The sequence below is a fragment of the Nuphar pumila genome, chromosome 11 (genome assembly GCF_984573655.1).
Source record: "Nuphar pumila chromosome 11, dmNupPumi1.hap1.1, whole genome shotgun sequence".
In the NCBI taxonomy this organism is placed as follows: domain Eukaryota; kingdom Viridiplantae; phylum Streptophyta; class Magnoliopsida; order Nymphaeales; family Nymphaeaceae; genus Nuphar; species Nuphar pumila.
In genome coordinates this window covers 18,803,261-18,822,120 of record NC_143259.1, presented here as the reverse complement: position 1 = coordinate 18,822,120, position 18,860 = coordinate 18,803,261, and the positions used below count along the sequence as shown (strand labels likewise).

Genomic DNA, 18,860 nt, shown 5'->3' with positions numbered 1-18,860 from the left:
GATACAGGGTATGCAGGATGAGATAGATGCCCTATGTTCTAGGGGCACTTGGGACTTGGTTGATCCTCCAACTGATGCAGATATTGTTGGCTGCAAATGGGTATATACCATTAAATATAACTCGGATGGGTCAATTGAACGGTACAAAGCCCGGTTGGTTGCAAAAGGCTATACTCAGACTTATGGTGTTGACTTTTTTGAAACTTTTTCCCCAGTCGCTCGTCTTGGCACTATTCGTCTTGTTCTCTTTGTTGCAGTGCACTATGGATGACCTTTGTCTCAGTTGGATGTCAAGAATGTCTTTTTGTATGGAGATTTACATGAAACAGTCTATATGCAACAACCCCCAGGCTTTGAGGTTCAGGGGGAGTGTCAGAAAGTGTGCAAATTGAAGAAGGCTATTTATGGCCTGAAGCAGAGTCCTCGGGCATGGTTTCAAAAATTATTTGAGGTAATGTCGGATTTTGGATTTGTCAGGTCAGCCTCAGACCACTCCTTGTTTATCAAGAAAACTAGTTTTGGAATTGTGGTTATGGTGGTATATGTCGATGACATCATATTAACAGGAAACAATACCCAAGATATTTCCGCAACAAAGGATCATATTCAGAAACACTTTGTTACTAAAGATTTTGGTTCTCTTCGATATTTTTTGGGTATTGAGGCTGCAAGAAACAAAGAGGGCTTAGTGTTGTCACAAAGAAAGTATGTGATGGACCTATTAAAAGAGACTGAAATGCTAGGAGCGAAGCCAGCTAACATTCCTATGGATCCCAAAACTCATATGTTCGATGAGAAATCTGAATATGTGGATAGTACCAGTTTTAGATCCTTGGTGGGTAAGTTGTTATATGTGACCGTTACTAGACCTGACATTTCATTAGCCGTGAGTAAAATTAGTCAATTCATGGATAAACCTACCAAAGCTCACTGGGATGCAGCTATGATGGTTCTCAGGTACTTAAAGTCATCTCCTGGTAAAGGACTGTTGTTTAAGCAAAATCCTTCCTTGGACGTTGTTGCTTACACTGACGCAGATTATGCGGGGTCTTTCAAAAATAGGAAATCAACAACTGGATTCTGTGTTTTTGTGGGAGGAAATCTTGTTACCTGGAGGAGTAAGAAACAAACTGTTGTAGCCAGGTCGAGTGCTGAATCAGAATACAGAGCTATGGCTCAGACCGCAGCTGAGATCATGTGGGTAAAATCAATTTTGACCGAACTTCAGGTGAAAGTATCCCTACCTATGGTGATGGTGTGTGACAATAGGGCTGCTACATATATTGCCAACAACCCAGTTTTTTCATGAAAGGACTAAACATATTGAAGTTGACTGTCACTATGTACGTGACTTGATTCAGGTTGGTTATATTTGCACAGATCATGTATCTTCCGAAGATTAAGTTGCTGATGTCTTTACAAAGGCCCTTGCCAGGCCTAGTTTCTCCCATTGTTGTGACAAGCTGAGCATGATCGATATCTATGCTCCAGCTTGAGGGGGAGTGTTGAGATTAAGAGGTTTTATGGTTAAGTTTTTCTAATCTAGAGGTTATTTGAATTTTATTTTATTGAGGGACTTGTGTAATTTCTATTTTTGGCCTCTCTCTATTTAATATAGAGATTAGCCCTAATCAAGATTGATGAGTTTGTTTTCTGTGCAGCCATCTCTCTCTCTCTCTCTCCTCTCTCTCACTACCTAGGGTTCGATACATCTCATCCATCCTTCAACATGTTCCATTTTGGAATCACATTTCGAAGTTTCAGCCATACTGAAGATATAATTCTATTTCAGCAGAGATAAAATCTGGACAGGCTTCAAGCAACACAGGGAATAGCGTGTGTTACACTCACACATCAACCGATACGACAACCAGCAACTGTTCACAAAAAAAAAACACGACAGTAATGAACAACAACCCACAACAAGAATATTTTCCCAGCACAGCAGGGAATCAAGCCTGCAGTTTCCACGACAGTAATGAACAACAACCCACAAACATGAATGATAATTTTAATTTTTTTCCAGCACAACAGGGAATCACGCTTGCTGTTTCCATATTCTGAAATAAACTACCAACTGAAATAAAACAACCAACTAAAATCTAGGGAATCACGACCAACGATGATATGCAGACGCAGAAAATGAATCACGACAGCTGCTGCTCCCAGACAGATATAGCTCGACAGCCAACAAGAGTATCAGTTCTTCAGGGCACGGTTAAACAAATCAGTCATATCTCAATCACAAGCAATAGCACAACAAGTGAGATTGCTGCTTCTGTGCCCAAACAGCAGGAAATCACGGAAGGAAATCACGAAAAAAAAATCACGACAAATGAGATTGCTGCTGTGCCCAAACAACAGGAAATCACGGCAGGAAATCACGACAAATGAGATTGTTGCTGCTCCCAAACAGCAGGAAATCACGGCAGGAAAACTCGGCAACAGAAAAACTCGGCAACAGAAAATCACGACAAGAAAACTCGGCAACAGAAAATCACGGCAAGAACAAAAATCCAAAAACGAGGAGCTACCAGACCAACGACACACATCCACATCTGCTCCCTTAGATCTGATGACAAATCTGGGTCATGACCTTGGTCAAATCCCAGATCTGTTATCAGATCTTACATAGAGAAAAAAAAACAGCTGACCTGATTTGAATATTTTTTTTTTCGTTGGTGTAGATCAATCGTAGATTGATCACGATCGATCACGCTCCCACGATCGACTGCTCTGATACCATGTAGTTGGATAGATGAGATGCACCGAACCCTAGGTAGGTAGAGAGAGAGAGAGAGAGAGAGAGAGAGAGAGAGAGAGAGAGACGGCTGCACAAGAAGCAAACTCGTTAATTGATATTAGGGCTACTCTCTATGTTAAATAGAGAGAGGCCAAAAAAATAAATTACATCTAAGTCCATCATTAAATAAAAATTTCAAATAACCTCTAATCTAAGAAGATTTAAACTTAAAACCACCTAATCTCAATTCTCATGCTTCCCACTCACTTCACTTGTGTTTTCTCTAAGTGGTAGCCATCACTTTTAATTTTTGACAAAAAAAAATACACTAAAAATCATGAAATTTGAGAATAGTCATTTTTATTTTAGTTTTTATTCGCTTCCTGTTTGATTCCCATTTTGCTTCCCATTCAATTCCCATATTGCTTCAATTTCGATTCCTGTTTTGTTTTCATATCGATTCGTCACTTCTTGCTTCCTATAACTTTTAAAATGTTATGTTGTCACTTGTATGATTGTTATGGTTGACATGAAGTTTACACAGTTCATGGAAGCATCCCCACTGTATCTGCTACTTTTTCATGAATATTTTAAAATTTTGATAAGAAACCTCTGGATTGAAACAACTTCCATGGTTGGTTGTTGCTCAAATGCACTGCCATTCATGAAACCAGAAAACTTTGTAAAAACATTGAATATAAAGCATTCCATTGAATCTTCTGTAGAAAACTGGATTTTACAAACGTCTTCTTAATACAGACAGCAACCATATGCTTTAGCGGCTATGCTGGATTGTTGTCATAACTTGCTGGTAGATATTTGGAAATGCCTTGCACATGTCTGAGTTGAATGCTGAACTTCAATTGCATTGTTTGTTAGAGACCCACTGATCGCTTTCCAAGCACTTCCAAAGGTGGAGTACACATGCTTTTCAAATCCCTACTTCATTAGGCTTCCTTTTCCACTTGTCGATGGAAAAAAATAACTGGATTGCGTTATACATAAAAAACATGCCATCGATAGAAGCCATGATTTATTTTTTCACTGGCTTTATTATGTTTGATGAATAAGTTACATCATTATTCATAGGTTGGTCAAGATAATAAGCCTTGACTCTAACATTAAATTCTTATGCCTCTTTTCTTATCCCAATATTTTGGTTCAGAACACGAATTTTGCGACACATGGCATCAGAACTGAATCTGGAAATCGGAAGTGATGGATACGTGCTGGTGAATGATTTACTAAAGCTGAATATGAAAACATATGCTAATGTTCCATTAAAATCACATACGATTGATGAGATACGGGAAGTAAGTTGCTATTAACATTGTCTTTTTTGGCATATTTGCTTGACTGTTCAAAGGCTTTTTGATTATTACTTCTCTAGTTGGCATGCTTTGGTAGTCTCTAGTTTGTTTACAAATAGAATAGAAAAGGTTGCATCTTGATCTTGAATAACGTTCATAATTAGTAGTGTCAAATGGTGTTTGAAGTTTGAACCAAGGTTGTAAAAAGCGTATTGTAACCCATATGGGTCGGGCCCAAAATAAGATACGTATTGTAAAAAATCATAATTTTTGATAAAAAATTCTAGAAAAATAAAAAAATAGCATAAGAAAAAATCTTAAAAAAATCATAATACATAAAACAATGATAAATTGCACAAGATACAACCATCGAATCATATATCAAACATTTATGATAAGACATCATCAAAGATCAAATAATAAAGATAATAATGCATGCATATCTTACAAGAACAATGCAAAATATGAAATATCATGCAATTAAGAACATGCCACAAGACTCATAGTTTTATAATACAACAACAACAACAACAACAACAACAACAACAACTACGCCTTCATCCCAAAACAATTGGTGTCAGCGATATGAACCAAAAAAGAAATTCATTTTGGGTCTTCCACATGAATCCTTTTCCTCCAATCATTTCTATCCAACGCCATGTCCTCGGTGAGGTTCAAAGCATTCATATCCTTTCCTATCATCTCCATCCAAGTCTTCCTAGGCCTACCCCGACCTCTTTTAACTAATATATTTTCCCATTTCTCCAACCTTCTAACTGGAGCATCATTAGGCCTTCGCCGAATATGTCCAAACCACCGTAAACGATTCTCTCGCATCTTATTTTCAATGGGTGCAACACCTACCTTCTTACGTATCTCTTCGTTCCGAATCTTATCTTTTATTGTATTTCCACACATCCATCTAAGCATCCGCATCTCAGCTACACTCATAGTTTTATAATACATAAACAAAAACAAAATAACCAAGTTTGTGATGCTTAAGTTTTACATAACCAAGTTTTTCCAAAATATAAACAAAAGCTAATGTATATAATTTCAATCATCATTGTCATCATCATTATCTTCTTCTTCTTCTCCTCTTCCTTATTCATCACCCACATTAAGGTCGTCCCCAATGTACGTAGGCTCTTCATCATCTACCTTTTGTGCTCCTTCCACTTTGATCCACTGCATGTTCTCTTCAGTTAAAACAGTTGGTTCTTTTTGAACCCATTCATTCAACACATTAAAATGTTATAGATTGATAAGATCAAATTGTTCCTTATGCCTCCATGATGATAACTTCTCAATTTGCCTAAAAAGATGACATGAAAAAAAATAAAATTACTTGGGTGTTGTATGATATAAGAAAAAATTTTAAATAAACACATGAAAATGACAAATAAACTTTAGAATTTTATATCATTTTCATGGTCATCCTTCATGGTCAAAGCTTCGTTCGGTCTTTCCTCAGACTCCTTCCACCATATCATTTTCAGTTGGGCAAGCATCATCGAAGTTCGTTCCCTTCGAGTCAGAGTCAGTCTAGTAATAAAGTCTTTGAACTTCTTCATGCAGATGTATGAGGTCCTAGTAAGATTCCTATTAGGACTCAGTGTCGATACTATCTAGTTATTGTTGATGACTTCTCTAAGTTGTCATGGGTGTTTTTAATAAAAGAACGATCTGAAGTTCCAAGTATTATCAAATCCTTAATTCTTGAAATAAAAACTCAGTTTGAATCTATTGTCAAGATTGTTCGCACTGATAATGCTCTTGAGTTTAAATCTAAAGTTCTGTTACAATTTTACCAAGATCATGGCATTCAACCTCAAACTTCCTGTGCCTATTCATCTCAACAAAATGGGGTGACTGAGCGAAAACATAGGCACCTGCTTGATGTTGCCCGAACCATTATGATTCAATCTAATGTTCCTGCGTTATACTGGGGTGATGCGATTACCACTGCTTTTTATCTGATCAACCGCATGCCTTCTTCTTCCGTGGGTGATAAAATTCCATTACATTATCTAAAACCCAATACCCCTCTCTTCTCTTTCTCGCCCAAAATATTTGGATGTGTTTGTTTTGTACACAAATTTGGCCCTGACCGTGATAAATTAGTTGCTCAAGCTACAAAATGCATATTTATAGGTTATCCCAAAAATTAAAAGGGATATCAATGTTATAATCCTATTTCTCGCCGAGAGTATGTCAGTGCGGATGTATCTTTCTTAGAATCCACTACATATTACTCTAGTACCGGTTCCCCGCTGCAGGTTGATCCAGCTGAGTCTTTTCCATTACCTATACCTCCTTTTCCTTTGGAATCCGTGCCCTCATTACCGAACCAAACTTCATCCTCTTCCAGATTTAATAATCCTCCATTGGTATATGTGCGTAGAGCTCCACCTCCGCAAGTGCCTTCATCTTCTTCTTCCCCTGAGGTAAGTTCTACTGACAATAGTGATCTTCATGATGATGATAACATGCCTATTGCTCTACGAAAGGGGACACAACAATGCACCTTATATCCTATATCTCATTTTGTCTCCGATGCCAGAATTGGAAAACAGATGAAGTATTTTATTTCAGCCTTATCTGCTGAAACTATTCCTCTGAACTATCAGCAGACAGAGTTTGATAATAGCTGGAAGCTAGCTATGCAAGAAGTAATGGATGCTTTAGTATCTCAACATACATGGGATCTAGTTGATTCCCCAGCAGATGCTGACATTGTTGGATGTAAATGGGTATATACAATAAAGTACAAATCTGATGGTTCTATTGAAAGGTATAAGGCCAGATTAGTAGCAAAAGGGTATACTCAGACATATGGTATTGATTTCTTTGAAACCTTTTTTCCTGTTGCACGGATGGGTACCATTCGTCTTGTTCTCTCAGTAGTTGTTCAGCATGGTTGGAGCTTGTACCAATTAGATGTGAAAAATGCATTTCTATATGGGGATCTATCTGAGACCGTTTACATGCAACAACCTTTAGGATTTGAGGTTGAGGGGGAGTGTCAGAAGGTGTGTAGATTGAGAAAGGCGATTTATGGCCTGAAACAAAATCCTCGTGCATGGTTTGAAAAGTTGTTTGAAGTGATGTCATGCTTTGACTTCAATAGGTCAGCAACAGATCATACACTATTTATCAATAAAACTAGCTCTGACATAGTTGTTATGGTGGTATATGTGGATGACATCATTCTTACAGAAGATGATGTGAAAGCTATTGAAGCCACAAAGGCTCATCTTAAAAAACACTTTGTTACAAAAGACCTTGGTTCACTCAGGTATTTTCTGGGTATAGAAGTTGCCAGGAGCCGTGAAGGGATGGTGTTGTCTCAACGGAAGTATGTTCTTGACTTATTAAAGGAAACGAGAATGTTGGGAGCTAAACCAACAAATATTCCCATGGACCATAAAGTTCAGTTGTTTGAAGAAGGGTCAAAACCGGTTGATAGCAAAAGCTATCGCTCCCTTGTAGGGAAACTATTGTATGTAACTGTGACCAGGCCAGATATTGCTTTAGCAGTAAGCAAAGTTAGCCAGTTTATGGACAAACCAACTGAGGTATACTGGAATGCAGCTATTATGATTCTCAGATATCTAAAATCTTCTCCTGGAAAGGGGTTATTGTTCAGGAAAGGTGGAACTCTGGAGATAGTGGCCTATTCTGATGCTGACTATGCAGGATCTGTAGTGGATAGAAAATCTACCACAGGATTCTGTGTGTTTCTGGGAGACAACTTGATTTCTTGGAGAAGTAAGAAACAAAATGTGGTTTCTAGGTCGAGTGCAGAATCAGAATACCGGGCTATGGCCCAAACAGCTACGGAATTGATGTGGGTTCGTACTGTTCTTCATGACCTTCAGGTGAAGGTTTCCTCTCCTATGACCATGATGTGTGATAACAAGGCTGCAACATATATAGCGAACAATCCTGTCTTTCATGAGAGAACAAAGCACATTGAGGTGGATTGCCACTATGTAAGAGATATGGTTCAAGCTGGAAATATCACTACCAGATATGTAAAGCCGGAAGATAAAGTTGCAGATATGTTTACAAAACCCCTTGCTAGACCAAATTTCTCAAAATGTTGTGACAAGCTGAGCATGATTGATATCTATGCTCCAGCTTGAGGGGGAGTGTTGAGAATAGGTGGTTTAAGGTTAAACCTTCTTAGTTTGGAGGTTATTTGAATTTTTTATTTAATAAGGGACTTAGATGTAATTTATTCTTTTGGCCTCTCTCTATTTAACATAGAGAGCAACCCTAATGTGATTAACGAGTTTTCTCTTCCTGTGCAGCCGTCTCTTTCTCTCTCTCTCTCTCTCTCTACCTAGGGTTCGGTGCATCCTTTTACAATAGGGACATGCATGCAAAAGCAACTCTGATAAATAACTTACGTGTGAAAATTAAATTTGGATCTTTTTAAGGCCTTGGTTATGCGTAAAGCATGAGTGGCATGTTGTAGTAGCATTTTAGAGAGCAATTCCAGAAGTAATTAGGGGTATCAACGGGCCTGGTTTACCCGAACCTGACCCGAACCCTATAAGGTCTAGGTATGATGATAAATAAGAAGACCCGATTAAGACCGGGGTCCGGACCCGAAGGTCCGATTAATACTTGGACCCAAGTATAGTTTGTGAATTTTTATACCAGACACGAACCCGACCCGAGTTCTTATTAAGACCCACAATTTTTCAATGTAAAAATGATAAAAATTATGGTTTTACTAGGTTTGGTTCATGTAGTTCTTATCGGGTCCGGGTATGTTTTTTTTATAGTGGACCCGATTCCGGATCTGATACCAAACACGAAAATCTGGTCCAAGCTTGGTTCCACCTGGGTCCGATCCAAACCCGACCCGTTGACACCCCTAGAAGTAATGGGTCTAGTGAGAGAGCAATGAACATGCCAGAACATAGCATAAATTAGAGGTGGTATCTAAAACCCACATAAAAAAAACGGGACCCGGGTCGGGTCTGACCCGACCCAGGCTCGTTCTCGTTAGGGTTGTAAAACCCGACGCACGGGTGAGGTTTTTTTTAAAAAAAAACCTCTCCCCTGTGCGCGCACCCCGCCCGTCCCGTCCCCCCCCCCCCCTTGATCGGATAAGGGAAACTCTTGAGGGTTTCCCCCGATATCGCCCCCCTGAGCTCTTTAAGAGCATCACAGGAGGGGGAGGGTGGGCTCTCAGCAACGCGCCTCTCTCCTCTTCTTCGCTCTCCTCGCGCCGGCGTCGCCTTCTAGCAACCCCCGACGCTGTCGTGGTCGACCACCTCACCGGTACGCCTGCACCTATCTCTCGTTCCCTGTGCATGACAGCACCGACGACGTCGTCGATCCCCTCCCAGCTATGCCTTTCCCTTCTTCTCTTCTTCTTCGGTTGTCGAAAGGCCGACAGGCTATGTCACAGGGATTCAGCTAGCAGGGTGCCGCACCCGCGTCGACGCGACTCGACACGGGTGCGGCACTGGGTGCGGTCAACCCGACCCTGGGTGCGTTGACCGCACCCAGGGTCATTTTGGTCTATTTTTTTTTGTTTTTTTTAAAAGCCCGGGGGAACCCCCAAACCCCCCTTATATATATTTACATTTTTGCCCCTTCCGCACCCCCGCACCCGGGTTTTATGGAAGTGCCAAATCCTTGCACCCGCACCCACACCCACCCGCACCCGCACCCGCACCCGCACCCGCACCCATGTGACATGGCCGACAGGAGGCCGTCGACCCCATGTCGCGCCTCCCCCTTCTCCCTCTCTCTATGGTCTCACCGGGAGACCGACAGGAGGCCCACGGTCCCTGCCGTGCCCTCCCTCTCCCTCTGTTGTCTCGTTGGGAGGATGGTAGGAGGCCCCTATCACGCCCTCCCACTCCCTCTATGTCCGTCAGAGGGCCGACATGTGGCTGACGGCCCCCCTGTCGTCTCCTCTCTTGTGGTTGTCGAAGAGCCGGTAGGGGGGCGGTGGCCCCTACGACACCCACCCTCTCCTGTTGGTTATTGGAGGGTCGATGGGAGGTCGATAGTCCCCCTGTTGCGCCTTCCTCCCTCTGTCTGTATGCGGGAAGGGTCCGGCATGTGGCCCCTGCCACCCCTCCCCCTCTCCTTTGGGGCCTGCCTGAGGGTCGACAGGTGGTCGGCGGCCCCTGCCACCCTTGCTCCTCCCCTGTGACCTGTCAGGGGGTCGGCAGGTGGATGGGCGGCCGTGGTTTTTTACTCTCTCTCGGATTTGAGGGGAGTTTTTTCGATGTAAATCTGTGTGTTCTTGTTGTGTTTGGTTTGATCATTCTTGTTTATTGTTTCCTTCGGTTGTTTCTTGCTCGCGATTTTCGTAACAGTAGCGACGCTGGCGAAGGAGGACCGTGAAGAGAGGGAGAGCGAGTGGGAGAGCAGATGGAGAATGTGCGTGAAGGAGGAACTAGGTTAAAATTGCTTTTTAACCTAGTTAAAACCCTATTCTGTGGTCAAATGAGGGCTTTGACCCTCATTTGACCACAAAAACTTAAGGCGTGTATGCCTCAACATGTGTATTCCTCAGCATGAGGCGTGCCTCAAGGCGTACGAGGAGCACGCCTTGGGGCTTTTGCGCTTTGTACGTGCGCCTCAAGGCTTAAAGCCCCTCGCCTTGAGAGGCGAGACACGCTTTTTGTGCCTTTAAGCACATTTTTAATAACACTGATATGTACATTCGAGGGGACTTGACATTCGAAGAAAGACCGGTGGAGATCGTCGATCTTCGAGACAAAGTATTGAGATCTAAGACCATTTTTTTTGTAAAGGTTCGGTGGCAACATGATGGAATTGACGAATGTACTTGGGAACCTGAGAATGATATCAGGGAAAAATATCCTGACCTGTATTTTGATTCTTTAATGCAATAAATATTTTGCGGACGAAATTCTTTTAAGAGGGGTAGGATGTAAAACCCACGTAAAAAAAAAAACTCGGACCCTAGTCGGGACCCGACCCGGGCTCGTTAGGGTTGTAAAACCTGATGCAAGGGTGAGGGTTTAAAAAAAAAACCCTCTCCCCTGTGCGCTGCACCCCGCCCGTGCCGTCCCCCCCCCCCCCCCCCCCGAGCTCTTTAAGAGCTTCGCAGGAGGGGAGGGTGGGCTCTCAGCGACGCGCCTCTCTCCTCTTCCTCGCTCTCCTCGCACCGATGCCCCCTTCTTGCAACCCCCGACGCTGCCGTGGCCGGCCACCTCACCGGTATGCCTGCACCTCTCTCTCGTTCCCTGTGCGCGATAGCACCGCCGCCGCCGCCGTCGCCGATCCCCTCCCAGGTGTGCCTTTCCCTTCTTTTCTTCTTCGATTGTCAGAAGGTTGGCAGGAGGTCGTCGGCCCCCTGCCGCGCCTCCCCCTTCTCCCTCTCTCTATTGTCTCGTCGAGAGACTGGCAGGAGGCCGATGGCCCCTGCCATGCCCTCCATCTTTCCTCTCTCTCTGATGGCTCGCCGGGAGGCCGACAGGAGGCCCACAACCCCTGTCGTGCCCTCCTTCTCCCTCTGTTGTCTCGTTGGGAGGACGACATGAGGCCGACGGCCCCTGTCATGCCCTCCGACTCCCTCTGTGTCCATCGGAGGACCGACATGTGGCTGACGGCCCCCCTGTCGTCTCTCTCTCTCGTGGTTTCCGGAGAGTTAGCAGGGGGCCGGTGGCCCCTGCGGCACCCTCCCTCTCCTGTTGGTTATCAGATGGCCGATGGGAGGTCGACAGTCCCCCTGTCGCGCCTTCCTCCCTCTCTTTGTGTGCGGGAAGGGTCCGACAGGTGGCCCCTGCCGCCCCTCCCCCTCTTCTTTGGGGCCTGCTTGAGGGTCGGCAGGTGGCCGACGTCCCCCTGCCACCCTTGCCCCTCCCCTGTGACCTGCTAGGGGGTCGACAGGTAGTTGGTGGTCCCTGCCGCCCTTTCCCCCCTCCTTCGATCTCCTATTTTGCCGGAGGGCTGGTAGGAGGCCGACAACCCCTGCCACACCTTTCCCCTCTTCTTGGCTTTGCCGGAAGGCCGATAGGAGGCTAGCGACCCCTTGCCGCGCCTTCCCCCTCTGTTCTCTGCGCTGTCGGGAGGCCGACAGGAGTCCGACGACCCTTGCCATGCTCTCCCTCTCTCTTCTTCACTGTATCTGGTGGGTAGCCCCCCCCCCCCCCTGCCATTCGATGTCCATCGGCAGGGGCTGAGGCCCCTGCCATTTGAAGTCAGTCATGCAGGGGCCGATGCCCATGCCATTCGAAGTCTGTCAGGCAGGGGCCTTGGTCGTTGCTACTCATCAAATTTTGTACGACAGGGGTCTTAACCCCTTTCACTCATGCTTTTCGCCGACAGGGCGGGCCTTGCCACTGGCCTTCTTGTAATGCCCCGAAATTTTAATTCAAATTTAGAGGATTTTTTTTTTATATATACGAACGAAAACATAATACTTCGTTGGGTTAAGCATTCAGGCACATTACAAGAATGATCAAAGCAATAACATCCATTCTATTCCAAATAAATAATGACATCGATCAATGCCTCATCCTGCAACCACTTATAAACTCTATTCTTCACTTGAAAAATGGTAAATTGATTGAAATTAGACTGCAACTGTCTAAGTAGGAAATATTGTAAATTTTCTTTCAGGTATATCATGTGTCAAGTATGTGATGTATGTGCCGTGTGTGATTTTCAACATATACAAGAACAAGTAAAAGTATCTACGCTATGACAACAACAGTTTATAAAAAAAACAAACAAGTCAAAGCGTTAACAGAATTTAAACATCTCATAACCACAGATTCCATTTTATGCTAAAAGTAAATGCCCACATGTCAAAAGTAATTGTTTATGTGTACAATTGTAAATCTGTCACTACCTACTGAGATGTGATACCTAAGATGATCTAATTCAAATGTTTATCTTTAATTATCCCCCGCGCTAAGACAACCATCTCAGAAGAGAACATTCTGGGGTTCATTATTCATTGATGTTTTATTAACCCAAACATTCTAACTGAAACTGTAAATCCTAAAGGAGCGGTTAGTGACCGAGAGAACCTCCTAAATGCCCAAAACCAAAACATGATGCATCCCTAACTTTTGCAGAAGAACAAAGAGCTACCACCTAGGACACATTGGTAGTCCGGGTCCTCTAACTCCGAGGACTGTGGACCAACGAGCCATTGTCGCTCGAAGCAATAAACACATGTTCCCGGAGTTTTGTACCACCTACCCTCTCCAAAGTAAGCCCGTTAACTGAGTGAGTTGATCTTTTCATTTATTTAAATTTCCTGATGTATGAGGGCGTTTCCCCAAAATTTACTACCATAGTAGTAGATCCCCACCCTTTGTGATCTCACAAGGGTATACAAACCAATTTTGTTCTATTTGATTGCACAAACCCACTCAGAGTGCTCCGATACCTTTAAATCGTCAAGCACACAAGCCCCAGTACCTTTAAACCAGTCAGACAAGAATATTAAGTTTAAGTTTCATATTTGTATGAGGTCTACAAATTCGAGAGATCCACTCGAGATTCTCAAGCACCAAACTTGGTATTTTCATGCCAATGTTAACCCAAAACTTTAACCATTCAATTATGCAGACCCACCCAGGGTGCTCCAGTACCTTTAAACCGTCAAACACGGATGCCCCGGTACCTTTAAACCAGTCAGTCTCACAAAATTTAAATTTAAGTTTCTCATCAGTGTCATTGACATTGCGCACAAGTTTAACAACCCAAGTACCCGCATCGGGTATCCATTTAGTTATGCAAACCCAATTGATTCATTTAGAGATCATGCCATGTAATCTCAAGAGTATTATAACCGAATCAAGGGTTTGTGATTCATTAACCTCGATTATCTAGGTGAAAAAAAATCAGAAAGCATATACAAAACTCGAGCAGGGTCTGTACTTTGATTTTAAATGAATCGAATGAAAACACTATATTTAAGCGTGCATCTACATTTATCAATCAGCTAACAAAATGTCACAGCATGTACAACTGCCTGCAGTATCATACACTGATTCATCAATCGGAAAGACAATACTTACGCATGCATTTAACATTAACTAATCAGAATATATCAATGTAAGCAGTTACGCTAACTAATCAGAATATATCAATGTGAGCACTTATCGTTAACTAATCAGAATATATCAATGTGAGCAGTTATTGTTAACTAATCAGAATATATCAATGTGTGCAATTAATATTAACTAATCAAAGTATAATAAGACAAACCCTGTTTATATGCGTAAGATCCAAATAAAACTTATTAACTAAGTACACAACCCAAATTAGACTGAGTGTAATCTGATTGAGTGCATTCTCTGTACGTTATCAATCAAGCTAATACAACAACAACAACAACGCCTTCATCCCAAACAATTGGGGTCGGCGATATGAACCAAAAAGAAAATCATTTTGGGTCCTCCACATGAATCCTTCTCCTCCAATCATTTCTATCCAATGTCATGTCCTCGGTGAGGTTCAAGGCATTCATATCCTTTCTTATCATCTCCATCCAAGTCTTCTTAGGCCTACCCCGACCTCTTTTAGCTAATAGATTTTCCCATTTCTCCATCCTTTTAACCGGAGCATCATTAGGCCTTTGCCAAATATGCCCAAACCATTGTAAACGATTCTCACTCATCTTGTTTTCAATGGATGCAATGCCTACCTTCTTACATATTTCCTCGTTCCGAATCTTATCTTTTAGTGTATTTCCACACATCCATCGAAGCATACACATCTCAGTTACACTCATTTTTTGAAAATGATGTCTCTTGGCAGCCCAACATTCCGTACCATATATTAAAGCGGGTCTAATTGTCATCCTATAAAACTTTCCCTTCAACCGCAATGGCATTCTATGATCGCACAACACTCCAGTTGCACTTTTTCATTTCATCTACCCAACCTTAATCCTATGATTTACATCTCCATCAATTTCTCCATTCTTTTGAATGATAGATCCCAAATATTTGAAACAGTCATCCACCGCTATTTGTTGCTCACCAAGCTTCACTACACTCTCATCACTACTTCGTTGCTTACTAAACCGACATTCCATATATTCTGTCTTACTCTTACTCAACGTAAAACCTCTTGCTTCCAATGTCTCCATAATTCTAACTTAGCATTAACCCCAACTCTAAACTCGTTAGCATATTGGTTCATATTCATAGGGTGTGACTAAGTTTTTACGCTGACTGTCACTGGCCTCCGTTATCAATCAAGCTAATGATCCTACTAATTAATCATTTGGTTTAGTAATAACAACAACATCTGATGCATAGATCCCTTTTTGACAGGAATCATTGATGTTATTTTACCAGGTTAATCCAACCAGATTTCTAGAGACATAAAACAGACAATCTATTAACACCATTCATCTTTTGCTAACAAGTAATACTATGGTTAACCCGAACTTAATTATAATTAGTAATATGGGTAATCGACAACCAACATTTTGTTTTATGATAACTATAAGACCTTCTGACATACAAGTCTCAAATTTCTCAATATTGTAACATTTTAATACATAGGGCTGATAAAACTTTATTGAATATACAGAACTTGTAGCATGACCAACCATTCAATATACACAACCTAGAAGCATTTACATACCCTAATTCACAGCATATACACAGGGCTATGTATCCGTCAACCAACTCATTTAAACTGGCACACTGCTGACCGCAGGGGTCCCTTAAGGAAAAATTGTTTTCTTCCCTTCCCTTCTTTTTTTCTTTTCATTTCTCTTCCATCAAATCCACGATACTAACCAATGAATGCAAATAAAATTCCTTAACATCTGAATATGCACATACATCTACATGCTATATAGCACATACGCAGAACCGAGACTCTGCGTTTGTGCTATATTGAATCTAAAAGAGAATAATGTATTGTGATGCAATAATTCCCACGTTTGCACAACCTACACTACAGAAATCTGAGCCATAACTACATCTCATTATGTTTTTTATTTTTTTTTCAATTTGGTGTTAACGGCAACCAAAATCCCCAAATCTATCGATTTGGGGTTTACGACAACCCTATAATGAGTGCATATACCCCAAATTGTAGAGGACACCCATATTATATGCTCGAACACACAATATACTCCCAAAACAGTAAAATCCTACTATCGAAACTCCGAGATCCCTAACTCGGAGATTTGGATTTTTTTGTAGCTCAAACCTCAAATCCCCTATGAGATGTCTGAATTCCAATTCAAGCAGTTGCAGCTAAACCATCAGCCTTGGCTGATTCAGCAGGAACAATTTTCAATAATCCCCTTTCTCTTTCGATTAGGGTTTCATGGCAACCCACCCCGCACACTTGAATACCATGATAAACCAAACAGAGGAAAATAACAACGAGATCCTACCTTTTGCTGGAGCTTTTCCCCCTCCGAGTTGTCGAACCTCTACCGCCTTTTCTTTACGCCGTGCGGGAGAACGAAGGAATGAAGAGAAGGGAAGGTTGAGTGAGGGGAAAAAGAGGGAAAGAGCGTGGGAGGAAGAGAGGAGAGCGAACTAAATAGGGAGAGTGGCCCCGAAAAGGAAGGTCGATTACCTCCCTCCCTTCCCCCGACGGCTGCGCTATCGCTTCCCCCAGCCCCTTTCGCTTGCTGCGTTAGGGTTCAGAAATGAACCCTAACGCAGTTTTATCGGGTATGGCCCCTGTAGCAGCCCCTTTAACTTAATTTTTTTTTCACATAACGTGCTCGTGGGGCACGGCTTGGGGGTCCGTGACCCGCGATCCGGCCGTGGTGTGTATCTGTGGTTTGACTACGGTTTGGATCTGTAGTTTGGACCCATACGGATCCAACTACGGATCCATATATATATATATTTATTATTATTATTATGTTATTATTATTATTATTATTTCTTATTTACACCCCAAATGGGTACGATTTTGGTTTGGCCACCACTGGGACCCGCGATCCAAACCCTTAATGGATCCACCCAGTTGGGCAATTTGGATCCAAGTGAGGATTCAAATTATTACAAACTTTAAAATACCCCTAATTGACCTTGATGTGGTATGGATCCTCGATCCATTAGGTCCATGGGCTCAAATACGCCCATCTGGATCCAACAATCCAAATCTATTCTCTTTATTACCAGGAGGTGAAACATTGAATCCAAAATTGCTATGGATCCACCCAATTATACCTTGACCCACACATCTTCGATGCAAGGATTCGCAATACCATGCGTCCCAGATCCAATTGGAATTGGAATTAAAATTAAAATAATGATTTGAGTTTATTTATTCGATAAAAATCACGGGTATTACACTTCTATTCTTATTACAACTATGGCATAATAGCTTTCACACTTTTATAGATTTACGCAATGGGTCCCGTTCGTACTCTGCGGCCCGAGCCCCGTATCACCTACACTCGTAGGCGCACGCAGTGACACAACATCCCGAGGTAGGGGAAAGCCGCACGAGGATTTTGGATGAATGAAATAAAGTATAAGAATTCTGAGATAGAATAATTGATTTTTCATGCATGCTTACATGTAAAACAATATAACTTATGATTGCCTGTTTTGTGTTTTCTCGTTCCTACTCTTCTAAAATTACATGCTTGATGTTTGCTTTATGGGTAGGCTCATTTGTACAGTGATTCCTATTATTGCGTTTCCGTACTTGCTTGCTGTTGTGATTGCACTGTAGATGCTTTGTTTGCTATTACATATTGAATCTTGTTGCCACCCTCAGGCAAGCCTCGTAGGGTGTGCATGTGCGCGTACCATATCTTGCGCCTTTTGGAAAGATGCGAAATTATGTATAAGCACTAAAAGCTCGAGAGGAGGTGCTTCCTTGTGCAAGGTTGACTTCTCGAGAACAAAATTCTGCTTATAAAGCTTGTGATCTATTTATGCGTCGCTAGATGCAACTAATTGTACCCCGAGTCGGTTACTCGGAAGGAATGATTAGATCCACGACGATCTCAAGACCTGATTAAGATTTCTTATTTTCATAGTGTTTGAGCATGCCAAGTATATTACTACTTTTAAGTTATACGAAACACTGTGATGGGTTATCCTTTGAGAAACCCACAAGTTGCTATCGTAACTGAACCTTTAGACATGTACGGTATATACATTACGATAAGTAGTATGTGAGGCCGTTGAGTACCTCGAAGTGTGCAATGAGCACTTTGTTGAAAAAAAATGAAAATAATGATGTTCGCCTCCACAGGCCAAATGCTCAAGGAGCAATGCATGTCATGTATGAACTAAAGGAATTACAAGATATTAAATGATTGCCCTCTTATCGTAGTCGTACTTTTAGGCAGATACGATCATACTTTTAGACAAGTATGTCATGTTGGTGTTACGATGTTTGGATAATGAGGTTGCGGCAACCTCGAAGCGTGCATATAGCACAATGCTGAGATCACATAAATGGTGACAACTCGTTTTCATAGGCAAGATGCTCGAGTGGGTCTAACAGACTAGAGCATGTAGAATGGGGCGACGGTTAAGAAACCCCGTCGTACCCATTCGACCTTCACTGTTCATTAAGAGAAAGATTGGATGATACAAAAACTCCGATGGACAGGTTGTTAATAACCACCCAATGGGCAAAAGACTCAGCTTCCCTAGTCATCAGAGTTAGGGAAATTGAGATTACCATAAATTATCTTAAGTAGTAACTTTCAAGTACTTCTGCAGAAGTTGGATGCATCAATGACCACGAATGTATTTAGGGATTTACTCTCTTGGTCACTGACCGTCCCCTTAGGAGCAAACTCGGTCAGCCATCCGGGTTAATGAAAAACACTTGACATA

General features: G+C 42.2%; 1 protein-coding gene across 1 annotated transcript in view; it reads left to right on the top strand.

Moving 5' to 3' along the window:
- LOC149822144 (uncharacterized) overlaps positions 1-18,860 on the top strand; it is a 175,452-nt gene that overhangs the window by 25,771 nt on the left and 130,821 nt on the right. The window contains exon 3 of the mRNA XM_089980479.1: positions 3,909-4,056. Within this exon, the coding sequence (XP_089836605.1) occupies positions 3,909-4,056 (148 nt within the window). The remainder of the gene's footprint in view (positions 1-3,908; positions 4,057-18,860) is intronic.